This window comes from Platichthys flesus, chromosome 12, assembly GCF_949316205.1.
Source record: "Platichthys flesus chromosome 12, fPlaFle2.1, whole genome shotgun sequence".
Taxonomy (NCBI): Eukaryota; Metazoa; Chordata; class Actinopteri; order Pleuronectiformes; family Pleuronectidae; genus Platichthys; species Platichthys flesus.
Window position 1 is genome coordinate 11,814,314 of NC_084956.1, and position 22,616 is coordinate 11,836,929.

Consider the following 22,616-nt stretch of genomic DNA (forward strand, 5'->3'; position numbering starts at 1 on the left):
ATCAAACTCAGGCAGGGTTTTCATTTTTGGTAAAAAGAAAACTAAAAGCTGTGCCATGACTCCTCTGAGTAGGATATCTCCACTATTACTTCTGGTGTGGTTAGAACACATCTTAAGCATTACAGAAGTGTAATATGTTGATCTAATGTGTGAAACAGATATCAGAAGAAGTAGCAGCAGTCAAAATTCACGAGTTCAACCTATGAATTTTGAGGAATTTTCATTGAGGATGAATTTAACTCATTCCTGTCACTGATGACACTAAAGCAAAGCGCTCACAGACCTTGATCTGGAGGAGAGAGAGAGGTATGCGACCCTGACGGTGACGTCCCACTCTCACTGCTGATTGGTTCAGGCGTGCCACTGCGCGTTTTCTATTGGATCACCCATCTGTCGGTTGTGTCCTCCCGGCTCCGAATACCGCTCGGCCAGGGAAGCATGAAGATTACGAGCGATAAACGGGATACGTCGCTGGAATAAGGAAGAGGACGGAGGACGCACACTGCTATGGTAAGAACTGATTTCAGTTTTACTGCAGAATAATTTTACTGAAGGAGATATCAGGAGGAAGGGAAAATAACATTTAAACAGCCATGTGGTCGCTAGAGGAGCGCTGAAGTTGGATACAAACGGCCACAGTTGTTTTGGATTTTTGATTATTTATATCACATCCCTGGTTATAAATATCCTTTTCCTCAGCTTTCATTTGTTTACATTCATTGCAGTAATAGCTGTGATGGAAAAAGTTCATTCTCCCACCGGGTGCATTTGGCGAAAGATGGGTATTGTGTGCGTTATTTGGAGCTTTTTACGCATTTTTGCGCACTGGCATGGATCGTCTAGGGGCGCAGCTGCCGGTGAAAGGTGCGATAATTGGGTGTGAATCTCGCGATGATCAAACCAATTAGCAGACCTGCAATGAAGGTTTCTTTGTCCATCGGGGGAACGGACACACAAGAGAAGAGAGGAGAAGAGAAGAGAAGAGAAGAGATTATTTAAATTCACCAAAATCTCAGCATCACCCCAAAAAACAGTGACCCCTGTTTTCTTGCATTTGTGCGCATGCATTTGATCCTTCTCTCCATCTCCTGTGCAGTCATGTGCAATGGCTGAATAATTCATAATAATGGTCACAGACTGGAATCTTTTAGGATATGGAATATTTATCCACCCGTTATTATGTATAAATATGTATGAGCAACAGACTGTCCATCCCATCATGCACCTACTCTGTCAGCAGTTTCCTCGGATGAGAGCAGGGGAGGTCAGAGGTCATAACTGAGCAGGTGGAGGGCTGATGGGTCCAGATACTGACTCAGGAATTAACATGATGATGAACAATCCTATTAGCTGAGTTTTGATTCAGGAGGCATGGAGCATTATCGCAGACGGGTGTGTGCCACTTCAGGCAAAGATGTGGCACTTCTGGGCTTCTCGTGACCCGGAAATGGAGGTCAGCCTTAAGTTGCCCACTTATAAAATAGCAAATGTGGCCATTTTTTGGCAAACATGCGGTGCTTAAGGCAGAGGGTAGCCGGATGTGAACCTAAAGTAGCCCATTTAGTAAATGTTGAATAAGGGTCAGATAGCACCAAACTAATTTAGGCAATCTTTGGTTCTCATGCAGTGTTGCTATGGTTTACCTGTGGCCCAGATCTGGCAAAAAGGAGCAGGTCACCGAAATGCCATCATCCTCACACAGTATGTGGGCCAGATGACAGTGTGGGCCGAATCTGTGTGTAAAATATGTAAGTGAGCAAAGGATTTGAAGGAACATAAGAGGCTATCATCTCCATTTTTTTTGCTTAGTGTTTTTTTGTTTTAGCTGAATTTGTGCCTCAGTTCCCAGTGATCACTTCCCAGTCAAACAGCTGTGTGGTCAGTCTTGTTTCCTGGTTTTTGTGGTGACTACCTCTGCTCATGCAAGCAATTTTTTTCTTCCGTTCTTCTATTTTCCTTTGTTCTATATGTGCTGCCAGTCTAAGAACCCAGCTCCTTTATCATGTTACCAAATGCACTGTAAAGTCTGTGGATCACGTCAGAAAATATCAAAGTCCCAGATTTATAAGCTGAATTGAAAACATGGTGGATCTTTAAATTATCGATTTGCAGTATAGACGGCATTAAAGCTGTTCACTATCCTGCAGGCTGTGTTTCTATGAGCTGCTCACTAGTGAGTTAATATAAGTTAATAAGACGAAGTCAATTGAACTACACTGGAACAAGATTGAGGAAGTTTGGTGAACATCGTACTTTAGACACTAGATGGCGCCATTGTGTCATTTGTCCGAAGAGATTTCTATATAGTGTTGAAACAAACCTTCTTAATGTGTGTTCACAGTATAGGCTCATATGTTGTATAAGGTTAAATCTTTCTCACGTACTAGGGTCATTGATGTGACGCCTATTTTTTCCTGCCCGACTGCATTTTAAAAAAAGGTTTAAATACATAAAGAATACCACATATATGTCGTACCTGTCTGGTATATGTACACACACAAATTACAAATTTCCAAAAAAACAGTTTTTTAAACGTTTCTATATTTTAAAGTGTCAAAATATCATGTGGTCCGGCCATGACTGCTTTTGTGAAAACGTCTTTGAAATTACTCAAAATCTATTCAATTTATTTTCTGCCATATTTGGCATGATTACGATGATGTCCATTTTATGAAATATCATATAGGCGGCTGGGGCTAAGGGGTAGAGTGGTCGTCCTCCAACCTGAAGGTCGGCAGTTCCATCCCCAGTATGACCCATCTGCATGCCGAAGTGTCCTTGGACAAGATGCTAAATCCTCTATGGCCCTCCATAGAATATCGAAGTGCTGCGAAAACATGCACTGTATGAATGTGTGTGTGAATGGGTGAATGTAACACTGTACTGTAAAGCGCTTTGAGTGGTCATCAAGATTAGAAAAGTGCTATATAAATACAAAACCATTTACCGTCAAGTAATTACAAATTTGGGACTTTGAGGATGAAATCCATTCAAAGACAGGAAGTAGCATAATAAACCACATTGCCTAGGACCCATGGAAGCAGCAACAGGTTGGTAACTCTATAGAGTTAGGGCCTTTTTCACAGCTGGTATTTAGTTGCCACATTTGGATATCATGTGGTATGACCTAAAAAAAACTCTGAATTCTAAGTTATTTCTAAACATATATATTTTGATTATAAATTTCATACTGACCTTTTGTGCTGACCTAGTTTGTTTTATTTAGGTGGTCAATTCTGTGGCTATAAATGTTGACTGAACTAGAAAAATATCATGCGGTGCGACCAAATGTGGTGCGAACATTGCAGAGTGTTTTATATGATAGATATATGTCCTAGATTGGGTGTTTTGGGGCTTTTCTTAGATTAAATGTATTTATTCATGAATAAATACCACCCTAAAAATGTAACACGTCATTTTATCTCGGTTATTATGAATTTATTAGTAATTTGTTATTTATTTATGTGTTTATTTAATTAGAACTGCTTAAATTTATTTTACCAGATGCCACTTCCAAGCAAAATAGGCAACGTGTTAATTCTGAGAACCTTGCTCAGAGAAGAGAAAGTTATGTTAAACATTTTTTAAATGAAAACTACAAATAAAGCAACATGAAGTACATATTACTCTAAAGTGTTTTTCATTACTGGACGAATGCATATTTGCATGAAAACGTTAATCTATCATTAGTCCAGAATAAACAGCAGGGAGAGATTCCATATGCCAAGTCAAGTGAGTTGACAGAGAGAGAGAAAAATAATCAGAGAGAGAATTGGAGGGCTGCATCAAGAGCTAACAGAAAAAGTAAAAATATGGCAAACGCAGTGTTAGACCTAACGCCGCCATCTATGGAGAACATTCCACCAGTTCTGGTTGATGTAGATGTAGCACAAGAGCAGCCAGTTTAATGATCTGTTTGTTCACAATAATATGTGCCGCACTGGAATGTTCTTGATGAGATTTAAAAAAAAAAAAGTTAGGATCTGTTTGTGTTCATGAAAATTTTATAAAATCTTAATAAAATCTAGTTAAAGTCAAACGTTTCTATGGAATTTGTTGTTTATCGATCTTTTTAAACGATAGTAGGTTTTCATATCATTTGGAGCGACCACTCATCATGTGGTGTGACCAATAATACCAAGACCTGTATCAAATAAAAAGTAAGATTCACTACAAAGAATAAATACATTTTAAAGTAAATTAAATATTACCTTAGATACATTCTTACAATTACATCAGACAACACAAACATATTACCATACTACACCATTACACGTCAATGCATACTACCTAAAGTTAATGCATCAGATGTTTGTGTGTATATTTATATATTCATTTAAAGGGTATTTGTTGGTTGAATATGACCCAGTGTCAACACTGTAGTTCAACTCAGTTACAATCTGCTCTCACACCATTGAACACATGAACAATCTTGCCTTGTACTACACCCACATACTTTCACTGTGTTCATCCATAACACAATAGGTGTGGAAAAAAAAAACCATATTACCTGGCCAGGGTCAAAAGGACGGAGGTGATCAGTTTACTTTCACTTTTGTGTGCTTTTGAGTGTTGAGCAATCACCAGGCAGCTTTTACAGCAGGTTGAAAAGGACACAGGTTGCAACATGCCTTGTTGTTCACTTTCAATTCCCCAGAATGATTTGAGAGTGTGAGATAAGAAGGCCAAAGTGTTAGACCTCAGTGTGTGTGACCTGTTTACGCTGTCACATAATTGGGGCTTGTCTTCCTTGTGGGAACAAAAAGCAAGTCCTCATATCGTTTTGGATTTTAAGGCAAAGAGTTTTATGGTTAAGTTAAGGTTAATGTTAGGGTAAGGGTTAGGTTTAGGCAAGTGGTCACTATGGTTGAGGCTAGAGTAAGTCTCCAGGACGTTAATGTAATGTACTTTGAAGTCATGTAGACACAGGGGAAATGAAGGCAAACGTAATAGGTGTGTGTGTGTGTGTGTGTGTGTGTGTGTGTGTGTGTGTGTGTGTGTGTGTGTGTGTGTGTGTGTGTGTGTGTGTGTGTGTGTGTGTGTGTGTGTGTGTGTGTGTGTGTGTGTGTGTGTGTGTGTGTGTGTGTGTGTGTGTGTGTTTTGTCTCTCTTGTAGAAACCATTTGCACGTTTACTGTCGTATCATTCACATTGATTCTCAGCGAAGAAGTGAAGCAGGATCTCCAGTTGCCACAAACACCCGATCTCATAACAGTCCACACCCCGATCACCAGGATGTCTCTGCGTCTTGCTGTGCAACACCACATAACAATCACTGTCGGTAATAAACATAACATCCAGTGATATGTTCCAATAAATGACCTTGCGTGGGCCAAAAACACCCCCAACGATTGTGTGGTCGCCTTTACAGATGTTGAGATTGTTGCACCCTCTCATCATGATAACACACAAAGTCCTTTTCTGTTTTTAGTTTGGAGAGATATGTTTGCTTTGTGCCTGCCACCAACTCACATCCTGTCGTTTATTAACCAAAGTGGAGACTGCGGGTGAAGTGACCTCTCATCTCCTGCCAAGGAAGCGGACATCGTTCCCATCATTCACTTCTAGCAGTAAATGCCACACAAGGCCACTCCATTGTTCAGATATTTTTATTTAAAAAAACGTGTTCATACAAAAAATAAATAACCAACAACATGTTCAGTTAAATGTTTTCCAGCTGCCTACACAGAACTACACATATACAATATTTTTGATAGGGTTATAAAGCTAGCATTTTTTACCTGTTGTGACAAGCCACCAGGGCCAGTACATCTTTCAACATTGTATCAGTCAGTTGCACAAATAAAACCCTCCTGCTGCTGGCCTAGAAAAGTTAGGTTTACTGCCCAGGCGGAAACTCAGAGAAACTTGATGTCTGAGCTGTGGCCTGGAATGAAGCGGCCCCAGGTTGGCAACAGTCTGTATGCACACATTCCGTGCTGTAGCTTTGTTGACCGCTATGGCCGGCTGACAATTAGGAGCTTGAAGATGATGCTCTGGTGTTGAGGCCTAGGCTCCTTTGTCTAGAGCGCAGACGCTTCCTTCCTTTGCCTTTGCCTCTCCTCCTCTTCAGGCAGAGCTTCACATCACGGCCCAATTTGTGAGCTCTAGAAAACATCAATTCAAAGTTGAACGTGGTACATTGAGCTAAGATGGTCCTCTGGCATCAGACAGTGTTTGGATTAAAACCAAACATCTATGCAGGTTAGATGTGGTAATGGTGGTTATTACAGCCTATATAGGAGAACACTAAGAAGGAAAAGCATAAAAAAGGCTGAACAGGTTGCAAAGTCAAGGATTGAAAAAATCGGTGGGTCCGTGAAAAGTTTCCACATTCATCTATTTAAATTAACTTGATTCATTTCCTTATTCTTTGTTGTCTGGCTGAGGAAAATCTCAGCCAGCGATCAGAGTACAAACTCTGTGCTTTGTTATCAGAGGTCGGGCTATGGGAACTGGCTTGGCAACAAATGAGATCATTTGCTGGAAATATGAAGATGGGTGGGACCTCTCTGCAAACAAATAGGACCTACATATTCTGTGATCAGTTAGGTAACACATCAAGATCATTTCTTGTCATAGGTGTTATTCTTTGACCTAAATAGAGGGATTACTTTCTTACAAACACCTTGGAAATGCACGCTCTCAATGTAGTTCTTTGCTGTCTCACCTGTTCCAGCAGTGGATGAACCGTTTGCCCAGCGGTGCCTCTGGATTCAGACACACAAGTTCATTGTTATTGTTTGTCACTCTGAAAAACACAAAAGCACGCACCGTTAGTCACACTCATCTGTGTGCGTGCGCGTGTGTGTACTCGTCCTTTTGGGAGGATCATTTTGACTACATGTGGCCTTATGGAGGGAGGACATTTTAGGGAAGTGAGGACATATTTTACCTGGTCCACACTTTCCCAAATGACTGTTCAAGTTCTAAGACTAGCTTTTAGGGTTAGGGTTAAAATAAGGTTAAGTTAAGGGTTAGGGTTAAGCTTTTAGTTGTGATGGATCAGGTTAGAGGAAGGGGCATAGGCATCCATTGTGCCATTGACTGTCTTCACTAAGATAAAAGTGCAAGTTTTTTTGTGTGGGTGTGGGTGTGTGTGTGTACTCACATGACTGTGACCGTGTTGCAGGTGGGGCTCTTGGGGTAGACTGTGAGCTCTTTCAGTGGCCCTCTGATTCTTGACACCGTCTCGTGACACAAGCATCGTCCAGGGACAAACGTGCCGTCTGACTCCCTCACTGCACAGAAAGCAAACAGGATTACAGCCTAATTCCACAGGGTGCAACACGAGCAGCTGCTGCAACTTCATATGTTCAGTCAGTTTGGCCCAAACAAAGCAGCAAATCTACACCTGTCTTTTACCAACTCTAGAATTCATCAAAGAAAAATATACAAGATGAGTGTTGAGGGTCTTACCTGTGATCAGCACACAGCAGAGACCCAGGAGGGCGAGCTGACACACTGACTGGAGGTGGAGCTGCATGTTGGAGGCAAGCTGAGCATTGACACTGAGCTGCAGCGCCACATGTTGCTGTTTTATACTGGGGCTCCTCCCCCGCGCTCTCAGAGCTGTGCTTTCCGAACCAGGAAATTCCCCCACAGCACTATCCCCCTAAAATACCACGACACAGGAGTCAGGATGCAAGGATCAGGGACACATTCCTACGGGACTGTTCGACAAAAATGGACACTTTGCCGGACATAGTGCTTTATACATTTTCCTGTTTGTTTATGTTGTTTTTCTGTGTTTTTTTTTTTTTTTACCATTAATCTATTAGACAAAAATGTTGAACACTGATTGTTTCCTGCAGAAACTCCCCCGTGGATCTCACTGTTTGTTTCTTATCATCATTACGTGTTTGCTAATATACACAGTAACAGGAGTTATCCTTGATCGTGACACACAGCCACAGTGTTAGTTTCCAGGCTTTTGTTTAAGCTTCTCACCTGCCACACTGTTGGCTCCGTGTCAAAAACACCATGTGATTTCTCCTAACTCTCTGTGTCTGCTTTGAAAAACAGGAGCCATTAGCTTGACGCTGCCATCAAGTTGAATCAAATTGAAACTGAACAGAGCATTAATGTGCATCCATGTGGTCCTCTTGTGTGGGAATGTGGGAATTATAGAGGTTGTTTGTGCATGTACATCATCATACAATATAATCATCAATCAGTTATATATGACAAGGAGTTTTTCACCCCTGTCTGTTTGATTGATTGTAAGCCGGATACATCCATTCAACTTCTGGATGGATTCACACAAAAAACTCGGAAGGATATGGTTTGGGTCAGGGAGGAACCCATACAATTTTGGTGATGATCAAGGAAATGTATAATTACATTCTTTATAACTACAAGGTGGAACGTTTCACAACATTTACCCATTCAGGGGATGATTCAAGGAGCCAGGTAGATTTAGGAGACTGATATCAAGGAATGTTTGAAATTTGGTGACGGTTGATTGGAAATAAGGGAACAGTTAGGTGCACGCTCTACTGAGTGCCGGTCTTCGTTAGGACTGTCTTCAACCTTTAATAAACTTGATTTTAATGTTTGTTTTGCTTATTTCTTTTCCACAGCTGCACTCTAGACAGAATGGGTGAGCATCAGACCTGCGTGAAGCTCAGTGAAGAGAAACTTATTCCAAAGTAAGTCCTTTTGTAAGCTGCCTCGCTGCATGCCTCGCTGCACAGTAACCACATACAAAGCTAAATTGAAATGACAATGATGGTGGCTTAAATAAAATGTCCTCTTTGCTTGTGGTTCACCCTCAGGTCTGACATCTTGTCACTGCTGAGGACCTACAACTGTTACCACGAAGGAAAAAACTTCCAGCTGAGGACTCGTGAGGTAAGAAAACACTGACAGATGGCCGGAATGACAAAAAGGGGAGCTACTAACTTGGTGGTAGTGTGTGTGTGTGTGTGTGTGTGTGTGTGTGTGTGTGTGTGTGTGTGTGTGTGTGTGTGTGTGTGTGTGTGTGTGTGTGTGTGTGTGTGTGTGTGTGTGTGTTGTGTTTGTTGAACACATACAAAAGTGAAACCAGTTTGATTCTTAGACATTGAGGATTAGAAATACCTGCAATTTAGAGTTTAGTTCAGATCTGCAACTCCTGGTTTCTTTTTCCAACAAACCATACAGCTGGTAAACCACAAAAAGCCCCTTTTACCCCTTAAAGAAAATGAAAATGGAAGGGGGGAGGGGTGTCACACATTTTTCGTCTGATACACTCATTGCTGAGTGATGCATTTCCACAGTAAATTATGTGGTTTATTTGCAAAGATGTTTTTTGGACTTTGGGCTATTTGTTTGATAACTGCACTGATTTTTATGGTCAGGAGTTCCCCTTTGTGTACGCAAGCAGGTTTCGGAGGAATGCACATTCTATATGCATATGTGTGTGTGTGTGTGTGTGTGTGTGTGTGTGTGTGTGTGTGTGTGTGTGTGTGTGTGTGTGTGTGTTTGTGGTCAGAGCTGGGTGGTCACGATCTGTCCCTCTTTTCGTGCCCCTCCAGCCGCACTCTCCATGTCGTCTCATTCTAGGAAAATCCCCCACAGTCACAGACAGACCTGCTGCGGGTACATGTGAAGTATATACACAAGTATAATGCATGGGGCAGTGATATCATAATACTGGTTTTATATTAACCAAAAATACGGACACAGCAGCTTGAACCTCTAAAAATTACATCATAATAATACTAAAAAATGTGATCACCTGATGAGAGAATATTAAACACAGCAAGTTTGAAAATCACATTTTTGAGAAATAAGTCCACACATTGCATCACAAAGCTGTAGCTTCTCATTATGTTATCTGCACATTTAAAGTAGTGCTGGAAAGAACCTGAGCAAACACGTTAAACAATGGTAAGAAATAAGTAAACTACAGTGGTGGATGGTCTGTGGACTGTACTGTACAATAGTAAGTACAAGCAGTACTGCAATAAAGTAGTTCTATGAAATAAATATTTATAACTGTGAAGGTATGCAGACAGAGGATAAATACGTACATCATATTGTATACGTTTCTATGTATACATCCATCCATCTTCTATACTGATTTTCCTTTATGGGTTGAATGGGAAATAGAGCCAATCCCAGCTGTGATTGGCTGGCGAGAGGCGGGGTACAGCCTTGACGGGTCACCAGCGTATCACAGAAACCAGCAAACATTCCCACTCACATTCACAGCTACAGTCAGTTTAGAGTCTCCAGATCACCTAAGCCCAGTGTGCATGACTCTGGGAGGAAGCCAGAGTATCTGAAGAAACTGCACATGGACAGCAAACGCCACACAGAAGGGATCAAAACCAATAACCTGCTGAGAGGGGACAGGGAAACCATTGTGCTGGGCCTCGACCCACACTAATAACCTAAATATCAGTTTATTATGTTTTATAAATAAGACGTCAGTAGTGAAATTGATCTTACAGTTTAAATTATTTCTTTGCTATTGATCAGGCTGCCCAAATTTACCAGTTTGGTGAGAAGTGTAGAAAAGAGAAATCAGCCAGAACAGAATAATAACTCACTTATATCAGCTCAAGTTCTATGATGAACATCTCTACTTTCTGTATTCTCAGCTACCTGTAATTTTTCAAAAACATTGTATTTGCTTTACTGGTAGTTTTTGTCATTCAGCCTTCAATATATTTAAAAATAAATATATAAAATGTTAATGTTAAGCATAAATACTGAAATATTTTCCATTACTTCAGTTTGACTGAAATGCTGTTCTTACTAATAAAAAAAACAAAAAAAACATCCATCAGCCCAGTTTTATTATCTGGATGTTTTGATGAACAAAAACAAGTTTGATTTTGTTCAACAGAACAAGTGCAAACGTGCAAATGTTAACACAAATTCCTCTGTATTACAGTGAGACGTGAAACTATGAAAAATGATGGACTCTGTGCTGGGTCTGATTTGCCTCCAGCTTTTTCCATTGTCAATAGTGAACATCCTTAAAGTGGTGGAGATCATGTGATACGGTTGAAAAGCTTCAGAGCCGCAACCAAAGAGACTTTGTACAGATATAAAAGCCATGATAGTATGTTGACAACTATAATGCAGATTATATCCACTCATTAATAAGTTACACATGACATTATGTAGTGACATTGTTGAAGTTGTTTAACCTCATGAGCAAGATGGAGTGAGTCCAGCGATTAGTCAGGACTGACTCAGTAGAGTGGAGACATTCTGAGGTTGGAAGTCGGCCAAACAGGAAACTCATCCATGTGAGTTTCCTACAGTCACTGAATGAATGCACAGTAATTCCCAGACAGAGCTTTATGTGGTCACATGTGACATGTTTTTGTGTTGAGTAGGTTTTTCTGGACTAATGCACATACGGGTTCTGTGTGGTAGAAAGTGGGACACGGCGGGTGGAAACGGGGATCAGGATTTCATCATGGTCACGCTGTGCAGGTGAAGTCAGGTGATGTGTGTTAGTCATTGTGTGGGTGGATCTGTCAACAAGCTGGCATGGATGATATGCCCCATGCAGGCTGAAATGACCAAGAAAAACAAGCTCAAGCATGTGTCCCTGTACTTCCCAGTGAAGCTGCATCTGTGATACAGTAGATGAGGCTGATTGCTGGAGGCTTATTACTGCTCTCAAAGCAGAGGTGGTAGTTATTCACTGCCTTGCTTGAGAGCACTTCAACTCGTGTAATGTCCTGAAGGGGTTTTAAACGTACAGTCTTCGGATTAAAGGATTGTATCACTTTATTCTCCAAACCTACATGTTACCACAAAATGCTTTCACATTATAATGGAGTTTAGTCTTTAATCCAATTCGCTAAACGGCAAACACAGGACGGGCTTAAAGTATCTGCCAGGCTTGTCTGCTGCAATAACCAAATATCAATCTATGTACCTGCGGCTCTCCCTAGCGGCAAAAATCAAGCACTTTTCAGTTTCAAAAGCCACCACTGCAGTTCTTTTGATCACCACTAGATGTCAGTAGACATTTCATTTTCACTCTTGATTAGTGGTGGAAAAAGCATTAAGATCCTTTACTTGAGCTGAAACTCAAAACTCAAAACTCACTAATACTATATATCCTGTGTTTATGTTCCTATATAAGTGAAAGTGTGCAAGCTGGACTTGTGACTGACAGTTATACACAAGTCCATTGGAGTCAGTCTTTTAGACAGCACTGTATTGATTATTGGTTCATTAGCACAAACGTTTTTATTATGAAGTTAGCATTTAACTGCAGCAGCTATATATGGCTGCTGTTGTTGTTATTTCCCCTGAGGAGGTCATGTTTTTCACCACATTCGTCTGCTGCTTCATCTGTTTGTTTTTCTGCAAGATTACGAAATAGGATTTCCACGAAACCTGGTAGAAGGATGTGATGTGGTTGAGGGAAGAACTAATTAGTCTTTGGATTGGATCCAGACATGTGGGCGGATTTTTTTTCCACTTACTTCAACATTGCAGGATTTTCAATGTTTTCACTGCTTTTGCACAGAATAGTGGGGAAAATCTGGCATATTTAGGAGACTGATATTTATGAGTGTGTGAAATTTTGTGCAGTTTGATTGAATATAAAGGGGATTTTGGGCGGAGGAATGAGCTCTACTGTGAGGTATTCCAGAAAGTGTTACAACTTTGAAAAATAGAACAATTTAACAAAACAGCATGAAAATATTGCAGTAAAGTGAAAATTATTTAGGTTTTTGTACTTTAAATCTGCAATATTTTAATTTCTTCATATACTGCTGGGAAGTATACATTTTGTATTATATATCGCCAATGTAACTCTGTTTCTTTGCTTGCTAAATTTGTATTAATGATATATAATAGTTTACTGATAAAATGTAATGATGTGTAGCTCTTTTGTTGAGAAACTTTAGAAACAAATGACGTGATTATTTTTTTGCATTTTATTACAAACTATATCCTTTGAATCTTTACAAAATATTTAAAAATGTAAACATGTAGACTTCGGTCCTCAGTGCATAAAAAATAAAGACGTCTTCATTTTACTGAAGAATAATAAGGGGATTTTGTCTAGCAAACATAATAAGTCCCATCAGACATTGCTTTGTTCAAATCCTCCTGAATAGAGCAGGTTCTTCCAGCCTTGTTTGATCCGGGATTCTCCTCCAAAGTGCCCCCAGGACTTTCAACAACAACAACAACCTCAATGTTCAAGTCCTTATCTGACCATACAGCCAGTCCACCGGGTCTTTGCCCCTGCAGTCTCGTTCTTTGCCCAGTCTGAGAGAAATCTCCTCTGTGCTGCTCAGACTCCCACTGGAAGGTCTGGAAGTCCTTAGTGCGCGGGGAGATCCGCGAGGAAGTGAGGCTGAAAGCTTCATCTGAGCTTTTGAGAACTGCCGTAGCCTGGGGGTTCTCTGGAGCCTGACGGGGCCGCAGCTCGGGGCCTCAGCGGGGCAGGCGAGGGCCTGGATGCTGCTCATGTAGTCGTCTAGAGACTGGGAGCCCTGGGTGGTTTGGGAGGATGAGGGATGGACAGGAGAGTCCTCCAGTGTCTCAGTGATGGTGGGTAAGAGAGGCAGGGAGAGCAACAAGCGCCTGCACTTCATTCTGCAGAGGGAGAGGAAAAATAAAACAGTTAGACTGTGGCTCTTTGTCTACAAACGCCAGTGACATAAATTCATAGAACTCTGTGAAAAAATCTAGGCAGTGATTTTTAATGTTCAGTTTCTTTATTTAGTTCTGTCAGTTGTTCAAAAATGTCCATAATGGTCATTTATCTGCATTTACCATTTGGCCTGCTGACGTTTAGACTTTAATTATTCTAATACACAAATGAACTGATAGTTGTGAACATCATTCTTTCCTATTTGATAGAATTACCCGGAAGATACAGTGTTGAGATTATTGAATTTATTGAATCCTTTTTCAGGAATTGTGATAGAGAATTGCAGATAATAGAGATAAATAACGAAGAAGCAGTCTCACCTTGGATGCTGTATTTGAACGTCAGTTGAACGGAGCAGAGCAGAATGAAGTCGTCTCGTTTTCTAAGTTGAGTCTGACTGGACCAGAGCGTATCCAGGCTTTATAAAGGCTCACTGCAGCCGAGCGATTAACCACTCCTACCAAAAATAGCCCTGCTGACCTTACGTGTGCATGTGTGTGTGTGTGTGTGTGTGTGTGTGTGAGAGAGAGGGTGTGTTCATGCCTGTTCAGGAAGCTCAGGAGTGGCGGATTAGCAAAGTTCAATGGTGCAGCTGCTCTGAATGTTTATATTCGAGAAACAATGAAGCCCTGGGAATGAGCTGAGACACCTCCGAAAAACCCACTTTCTGCTTCTTCTCTTTCTCTCCTCTGGCATTTACATTTACCGACACATTAAAATGACTGTTGTTCATCTAAAAATGGCACTAAAACCCACTTCTCATAAATTGTATTATTTGTTCAGCAATTTGTACATTTCTCCTTTTGAACCCAGGGATGCACACACATATAACAGTAACACACATAAAGAACTGTGATGGGAGATTTTATATTTAGTTAAGTTTCATGCAGTTATAAGATTGAAATATTATTCTGATGTGTTCCTGTGTGTTTAAGACTGAAAACATGTGAGGGTCAGCTTGGCAGACTCAGATGTGTATTCGTTGGAGATACCTCTGTGCCTCTGTTGAGACAAGAGGTGACCAAATGTAAGTCTGAAGACAACACGCAGAGAGCTGATTGGATAAACATTCTACCTCTCTGAAAGGAGGGGCTTATTTAGTATAAATCAAATGTGATTACATTGTTCGGTGCCATTGACCCCAAGTCAGACAAAGTGACATGGGTGCTCTGGTCCCTGGCCGCAGCCAGGTAGAATTGTATTAGCCAGAATTGATAATTGTTTGCTGTGAAATGTAATTAAATATTCCATTACAGAACCCATAAGGAATTGTAGCCACGAAAAAATAACCTATTAACCTTGTAAATATGAAATCCATACATCATGTGGCTGAGACACTAGACAGCATGAAGAATTCCATAACTCCATAAACAACTTTCAGACAGTGTTTGAGTGTCCTCAGTGGAAAAAAACAATTCTAACTAAATCATATATTTTCAGTTTCACCTGAAGCCATATTTGCTTATAGAACCCTTGTGTTTATCAAATATGTTTTTGGTTTCTATAATGAAGACTAGAAAAGGTTTGCACACCTTCCTTTTGTGTAGTTTCTGCACTTTTAAACTCTTCACGCTCATCTTTTTGAGAACCACGCTTTGTTTTTCTATTATCAGATAAATAATTCATCATTTATCAAAGAAGAGTGAGGACAAATGTATAAACTGCTTCATAACTAACAAACACTCACATCTCACCCCCTGACACATACTTTGAAGTATTCATGTGTTTACACTTAAATGACAATAAACCATTATTTGTCTTTGAACCAAATTTGCTATGGGGCTAACAACGGCCTTTCAGCTGATCAGCTGACCTTACATCGTCCTTCTCTGACTCTTAGACTAATCTCCGTGACAAATCAATTCATAGTCTTGTTATAAGCGGCTTGAAAGATTTGGATGTGATTATCTAATTAGATATAGTGATGATATCACATGAGTTATGCGACAAAGGAGCTGACAAAGTATCCATAGATACTGTGATAATCAGTGATCACAGCAGTAATTCATCTGATTTATTGCCGCCTCAGTTTTGGTATATACACATAAAACTTAATAGACTGTCTGACCTCATGGAAGAGATGTTTTGTTCTTGGTTTTACATCTAAAAGCTAATAATATTCAACTGGGTAAGGCTATTTTCTTTTCTTTATTCTCAGAGCACATACACTGCAATGCAGTGATGGACTTTCTTCTAATTTTAGAGATTCAGTTGTATGACATCAAAACACGTCCCCCCTGTGTGTACGTGACCCATAGCAGCCTCGACGCTGCTCTCATTATTACGCCTCAGACGTGACTTCACCCCTGTGCTGGGCAAAAAAAGGGTGGGCCGAGCATTACAGGTTTTCTCCAAGATGGGGGGGGGGGGGGTCACCCTGGAGCTGTGAGTGGCTGTTCCTGCACGTACACCTGATACTGAGCCTCTATGGCAGACGGCCAGCAGGATATCCTCCTCCACGGGCCGCATGATAATAATTGTCCCGTGTGTGTGTTTCTGTTTGTAGGAAGAAGGAGAGTTCATCCTCGAGGGATTGCTGAACATCTACTGGGGTCTTCGTCGACCAATCAGACTTCAGATGTACGATGACAATGAAAGACTCCGTCTGAACCGGTACGCCAGCCACATCCAGTCTGACAGACTGATGCTTTCATGTGCTGAACAAACAGATGAGAGCCAGTCATATTAACAGAGACCTCTCACACAATAGCAGATAAATCCCCTCTACAAACTCCCCCCCACCCTGTATAATGAGGAAGCTATTTAAATGCTCTATACTGCTGATGTGGTGAATTTTTTGTCTTTGGCCAATATCCTTGTAATTAAGATAAGATAACATAAAAGACGGTTTTATTGATCTCCAAAGGGGGAAATAACAGTATACACTGTAAAGAGAGAGAGAACATTTTAATAATAATAAATCATAACATAATGAACAAAATGAATACATTTATGATAGCCGCAACAATTCATATAATACAAATAAAAAGGTAATAATATTAATAATTGTTGTTGTTGTCTGAATACTGCATCCTGAGATACCTGCAGAGAGAGAGAGAGAGAGAGAGAGTTTTGTCTTGTTTTTCTAGTTTTGTTTTGTCACCTGTTGCTTTGCATCTCACATGAAAACCAATGAAAGTTAAAAAATGTTTACCTTGAGTTAAGATCTACTACACTGCAGAGTACCCGGATGCTATACACTATATTTTATTTTACTTTATATATTTTATATTTTGATATTAAAAATGTCAACAAACCGTGAATATATTTTTTCCTCCTTCTTGCCACAGAAACGATAGATCTGCTGTGGCATCGGCAGAGTCCAACAATAATTCACTTGGCAGTGAGACTGGACCAGAGAGTGGGTAACACGCTGCAGACATGCAGTAACTGTGACACACATTCACACACGCGCCTGGTGGATTAGAGTAGCAGTTTACACACACACACTGAAATAGATTAGGGCTCCACAAGTGCTTCATTCAGCGTTTCCAGTGGAAAGGGCGGCTCACGTGCTGAGCTCCGATGAGATGTCGTCCAGATCACATCAGGACAGCAGCGTGTAGACCAGGATTACACCAACAGTCGAGGGTCTGACATTGGCCTCTTTAAGAAGTTTCTGCGGTTTTCTTTCTCTGATGGGGAAATGTGTATTTTCTTTGCACTAATTCTCTTCACTTCTGTTTGCTAATCCAGATCCTTGTTCTCGGTTTCATTACCACATTTCTGTCACGTGATGATCCTAACGTTGTCTGACAGGATTTGAAATTTGGACGGAAACCGAACTTAAACTCTGTCACAATGTGTCATAACGACTTTTACTCACTTATTTCATTAAGAGACCTTAAATTAGTGGCTCGATTAAATTCATAGTGCATGGTATGGGATTGACCCTTATTTAATATGGTTATGTGAGTGATCATCTCATAATTAATTAATAACATTTCTGTAATATGTGGAAAGCCATGCAATGGAGGAAAGCGTGTAATTATGTGGGATACAGACATTTTAATAGGGTTAAATATGAACATGAATTATTGGCCAATATTGGTCCAAATTCTTAGAGAGTAAAGGAAATTATACATTTTTTGACATTTTTTCAGGCCAGGTGAAGAAGTTAAAAGAAAACTAGAATGGCCTCCGCCAAGGCCCGACTCAATCCAGAACTTTTATTCAGATCCTCAACAAATTGCACACACTCTTAAATATCAGTCCCCTAAATCTGTACCTTGGTTTTCGTGTAATCCTGCTGACTCACAGACAAACAATGAAAACATAACCTAAAGGTCAGAGGTAAAACTTGAGCAGGTGGAACGCCACACGATGAAACATCTTTGTGTTAATCTATATCCCAATGTCTGACGCGGATGAAAACAGGCTCATCCGCTGCATGTGTTAAGAGGAGCATGTTTTTGTTTCTGTGACTCCCTGAGGTGATGACATGGGTGTTCAGGAGGAGGAAGACTCTCCTCAGCTGCTGAGGACCAGGAGCGACGCTTCCTTCATGCGGGTTCAGAGGAGGCCAAAGACGCACACCGCCAGAGACCTGCAGCGCCTGCGCGCACACAGGTTCTCAATCAACGGACACTTCTACAACCACAAGGTACAACGAGAAGACAACACACACACACACACACACACACACACACACACATTTATCCCGTTGTTAACACATCTCCAGATGCAGAGGCGTAGTGTTTTCCTGTGTGGGTGTGCCTGCACTTCGACTTAGTTTCACAATAGCCTGCTGTGGGCTGGTTTCATTTGTGTGCCACAGAATACAAGGTCACACCAAGTCCTTTCATTAATTTCGCCTGAGTACACGATGTGAGTGTACGCGTGTGTTGTTATTGAACCGAATCCAGCTGCAGGGATTTCCTCTCTGATTCAGATTTCCGGTTCAGGTTGTTCAGGTTCCAGAAATCCCTGATCAAATTAAGAATAACACACAAAGTGTCCTCTCTGTTAAAGATGTCACCTGTTTGTTTCTGTTGCCCTCAGACGTCTGTATTTACTCCATCTTATGGCTCGGTCACTAACGTACGAGTGAACAGCTCCATGACGACGGCACAAGTGCTCAACCTGCTGCTCCACAAGTTTAGGGTAAGCAGAGAGGAAATTAGTGGTGTTTTCACCTAAAGAAAGAGAAATGTATTTGTGTATTTGTGTCTTTTAAGGTGGAGAATACATCTGAAGAGTTTGTCCTGTATGTGGTGCACGAGTCTGGAGGTAAGTTGTATATGTTGTTGTGGTTCTGTCATTAGAAATGTTGTGCTTTTGTGTATCTATAGCTGTTTTCTTAATCTGTGGCCTTGCAGAGCGGACCCGCCTGAGGGATGGTGAATACCCTCTGGTGGCTCGCGTGCTTTTTGGCCCCTGTGAGGAAATCTCCAAGATCTTCCTAATGGAGGCCGACCTGGGGGAGGAAGTCACATATGATGTGAGTCTGGGTCTGCTGCCACCACTCTCTCTGTTCTCTCATCTCATTCATGATGACTGAGCCCTTTTTCTTTATATTTGGTCCTCAACAAAGACACACAGGGATACAATGGGCCAATGATAGAGCTGGGTTAAATTTAGTAAGCTAAGAAAAGATATCCTGTTTTGGGGCTGAGGTAACAATAGGCTGAGATGACCGACAGTACCCTGCGAATAAGTCCTATAAATAAAACTAGACTGTTGATGGAGAGGTTTTCTGTGTTATTGAAAATGATAACGAAATAAATCTGACTTATTCCAGTGGTGTCCAGTAGTAATTTAGATTTATTTGTCCAGGATTAGTAATATCCACCTACACACACTCAAACTTAGTTTTTGTTGCTTTAAGTATTAAAAGATTACATTTACTCTTACATTACTTTATTTGGGGGGCACATGGCAGTGTGAGCACCCCCACAAACTGAGGCCTGTGTCCTCCTGCAGCATGTCTGCACTCTCTATCCATTTCACACTTACTGTCCTACAGGAGAAATTCAACAGTTCATCTTCTCTGGTGCTGTCGTCTTTTTTTATGCCTTTTGAAGGAGGTTCAAGGGAGGTTCTTCAGTAACAAACAATAACATTATTAACTTGACAGTTTTGTCTGAAAAAATATTTGTTTTTGAAGCACTGATTGTGGATTCTTTATTATTTAACGCTACTTTAATTTGCAAGAGTCAGCGGGAGAAAAAAGATGATGAACCTAAAAGATACCTTTCGAGATTGATGGATACAGTTAACTGTAGATTACTAATCATATCAATATTACAAAATCAACTGTTTTTTTCTCAATCATACCGAAAGGACATTACATGAAGTTATTTATTTATCTATTTATGAATTTACCTGTTTTTGATACATAATTAGATTGTTGTTATGTATTTGTATAAATATATTTGTATAAAATCAATTTGAAGGGAAGAAATGTATTTTTTTTGTTTGTTGTAATTATAATGACGTCAGCCGTAAAGAGAGATCAGATAGATAGATAGATAGATGGATACTTTATTAATCTCGAGGGAAATTCAGATCAGTAACATCACCTTTATTTTTAATGTTTATCATTTTATTCTGACTGTTTGTATTTATCAAATAACCAATGCGGTGTGTAGCTGATATCTTTGAAACTTGTCTCCCCAGGTTGCCCAGTACATAAAGTTTGAGGTCCCTGTTTTAGACAGCTTCGTGGAGAAACTCAAAGAGGAAGAGGAACGGGAGATAAACAAACTGACCAAAAAGTAAGTCAAGAGTCGTTCGGAACTTCGGATTTGCAAAACTTGCTTCAGTCCAGACAGAGCGGCTTCTCTAACAGCACATCTGTTTCATAATGTGAGGCCAATACGTGTGTCTCCTACCGGCATGTCACAATCAAAACAAGGCCTCTGCTCTTCTATGAGGACAGTGTTTGAGTTGTTTGAATCATTCATCTCTAGCTGTTTACACCATTGTGTAATCCTTGAAATCATATGACTGAGAAGTGTGTGTGAGTCTGTGTTGATCTGTGTTTGTGACTGTGTGTGTCATCTTGCAGCATGTGGGCTCAAAACCTATGATTCTTTCTTTTGTAGTCTGTGATGCACACACATTTTTCTGTTGTTAAGAAATCCCCTGAAAAGATTGTTTGTGGACTTTAAATTCATCTTTACCAGGGACCTCTACTGATAAAAACCAGCATGTGTGTTTAACATCTATCATGTATGAGCACTGTAGTTTATTTCAAGTGAAATTACCCTGAATGCTCATTTAGTTTTTACGACCCATACGACATCCTTCCACCAGGTTTTGTGACTGATTTAAAATAAAATCAGTCACAGACAGGATAAAGACAGACATGTAATACAGGGTTGGTCTTTTAAATGGATTTGATGACAATGCTAAAAACAAATAGCAACTCAAGCCTTTAAAAAATATACAATTATATATATAATTGTAAATAAATGTGTGTATATTTTATTTGTGTTTGAGGGCCAGTATGTGAGTATTGTCTTAAATTGTGTGTTTTCCCACCTTTGCAGGTACGGTGCTCTGAGGTCTAAGATTCTACATCAGCTGGAAGGCACAGTGCACGACACTGACAGAGTATAGCGCACGTGTGTGTGTGTGGGTGTGAGTGCAACACTAATGATTGTTGATGGGAACAGATACTGTAGTGAATGTAGAGGTAAAAGTTTAAAAGTAAAGACCCAATAGTACCATATCCAACACCAATGTGCTTCTGCTTTTAGAATTACATATCTAAACCGTGTGTAGGATGTCTTTTGTTAATGTTATTACTAAAAATGTATTTCTCTTTTGATAACTCAATCAATTTGTTCACTTTTTGTAATAAAATTCTTATTGCAAATATTTATACGAGTTGTAACTGGTCATGTTTGTGTGACTTGGACCTTTTTCAATGTAATAAATCAGCTTTAGTTTGGCCTTAATAATAACTGCTGTTGGATCTGTGCTCCCACGAAACATAAAACCCAGCTCAGTGTTCCCACAAAGAAAAACAGCCATCTTTATTATTTCCTGTACTTCCACTGTGACTGGAGCTCAGATTAGCATTGTTCTTGTGACCCCCTGTGCCAGCTGGTTCTCATGAGCTTTGTGTGTGTGTGTGTGTGTGTGTGTGTGTGTGTGTGTGTGTGTGTGTGTGTGTGTGTGTGTGTGTGTGTGTGTGTGTGTGTGTGTGTGTGTGTGTGTGTGTGTGTGTGTGTGTGTGTGTGTGTGTGTGTGTGTGTGTGTGTTAACAACCATTCACAGTTTCTACAACAAATATCTGTCTAAATCCTGCTGCCATCTGACAACACTCAACACAACGCATGTTGTTTGTTGTCTGATCCTTATTTGGCAAAATCACATTCACACATAAAGACAAATATATATGTACTGTATTCATTACCTCTTTAAAGAGATCCTACAGTTATTTAGCAGCTTCCAGTGAAATGCATTCTGGTTGACATATTTGAAAGCTAAGATAATAAAAAAAAAAGGCTTTTGAAAAGCTTACAGTGAGTGATAGATTTATTCTGAGGTAGTTTGAAATATTTCAACATACAAATATAGTAATTATTGAGTTATGAAATGCGGCTGGTTTATTGTGTGACATAATACATGATTGTAGCTCACACGGCAAGATTTTTATTGTAAATTTTGTAGAAATTACAAATCTCCTGGATTCATTTCTATTTTAATCCGAAATTCAAACATTCATTTGAACGTGGGGGTAGAGGTTAAGATGCATGCACAACAACATTCAAGTGAAACATTATTATTTCAACAGATTTTGTTAAAAAAACAGGTCAACCATGTTGGCTAGTTCAATGGTTTGACTAATTAAAGTGGAGTTATTTCCATTCATTCCAGGAATCAAGCGTGTGGTGTACTTGAGGTTTACGATATTATCTGCAGAGCACACTCACATGGTAGCCAGTGAAAATTAAACAGTATGCTAAATTAGGCAACTTTTCATCAGATAAAGAAATTTAACTTGTGAACCTAGTAGAGATACACAGGAGGTTTGAGTC

At 40.1% G+C, this 22,616-nt stretch overlaps 2 protein-coding genes and 1 long non-coding RNA gene across 3 annotated transcripts; 1 reads left to right on the plus strand and 2 right to left on the minus strand.

The window, feature by feature from the left end:
- The first annotated feature begins 408 nt into the window (after positions 1-408).
- Positions 409-21,454, plus strand: rassf4a (Ras association domain family member 4a). The gene is made up of 11 exons (XM_062401605.1): positions 409-510; positions 8,582-8,650; positions 8,777-8,852; positions 16,133-16,239; positions 16,917-16,987; positions 18,060-18,229; positions 18,628-18,729; positions 18,804-18,855; positions 18,945-19,066; positions 20,245-20,342; positions 21,120-21,454. The coding sequence occupies exons 2-11, from the start codon at positions 8,598-8,600 to the stop codon at positions 21,187-21,189; spliced, it is 921 nt and encodes a 306-aa protein (XP_062257589.1). The 5' UTR covers positions 409-510; positions 8,582-8,597; the 3' UTR covers positions 21,190-21,454.
- Positions 5,593-7,536, minus strand: LOC133966561 (C-X-C motif chemokine 2-like). Its single transcript, XM_062401539.1, has 4 exons — positions 7,419-7,536; positions 7,111-7,240; positions 6,670-6,750; positions 5,593-6,106 (listed from the first exon to the last, which is right to left on the minus strand). The coding sequence occupies exons 1-4, from the start codon at positions 7,483-7,485 to the stop codon at positions 5,974-5,976; spliced, it is 411 nt and encodes a 136-aa protein (XP_062257523.1). The 5' UTR covers positions 7,486-7,536; the 3' UTR covers positions 5,593-5,973.
- LOC133966620 (uncharacterized) lies at positions 12,886-14,039 on the minus strand. The gene is made up of 2 exons (XR_009923961.1): positions 13,947-14,039; positions 12,886-13,568 (listed from the first exon to the last, which is right to left on the minus strand). It is a non-coding gene; the product is annotated as an uncharacterized LOC133966620 (long non-coding RNA).
- Positions 21,455-22,616: the final 1,162 nt, after the last annotated feature.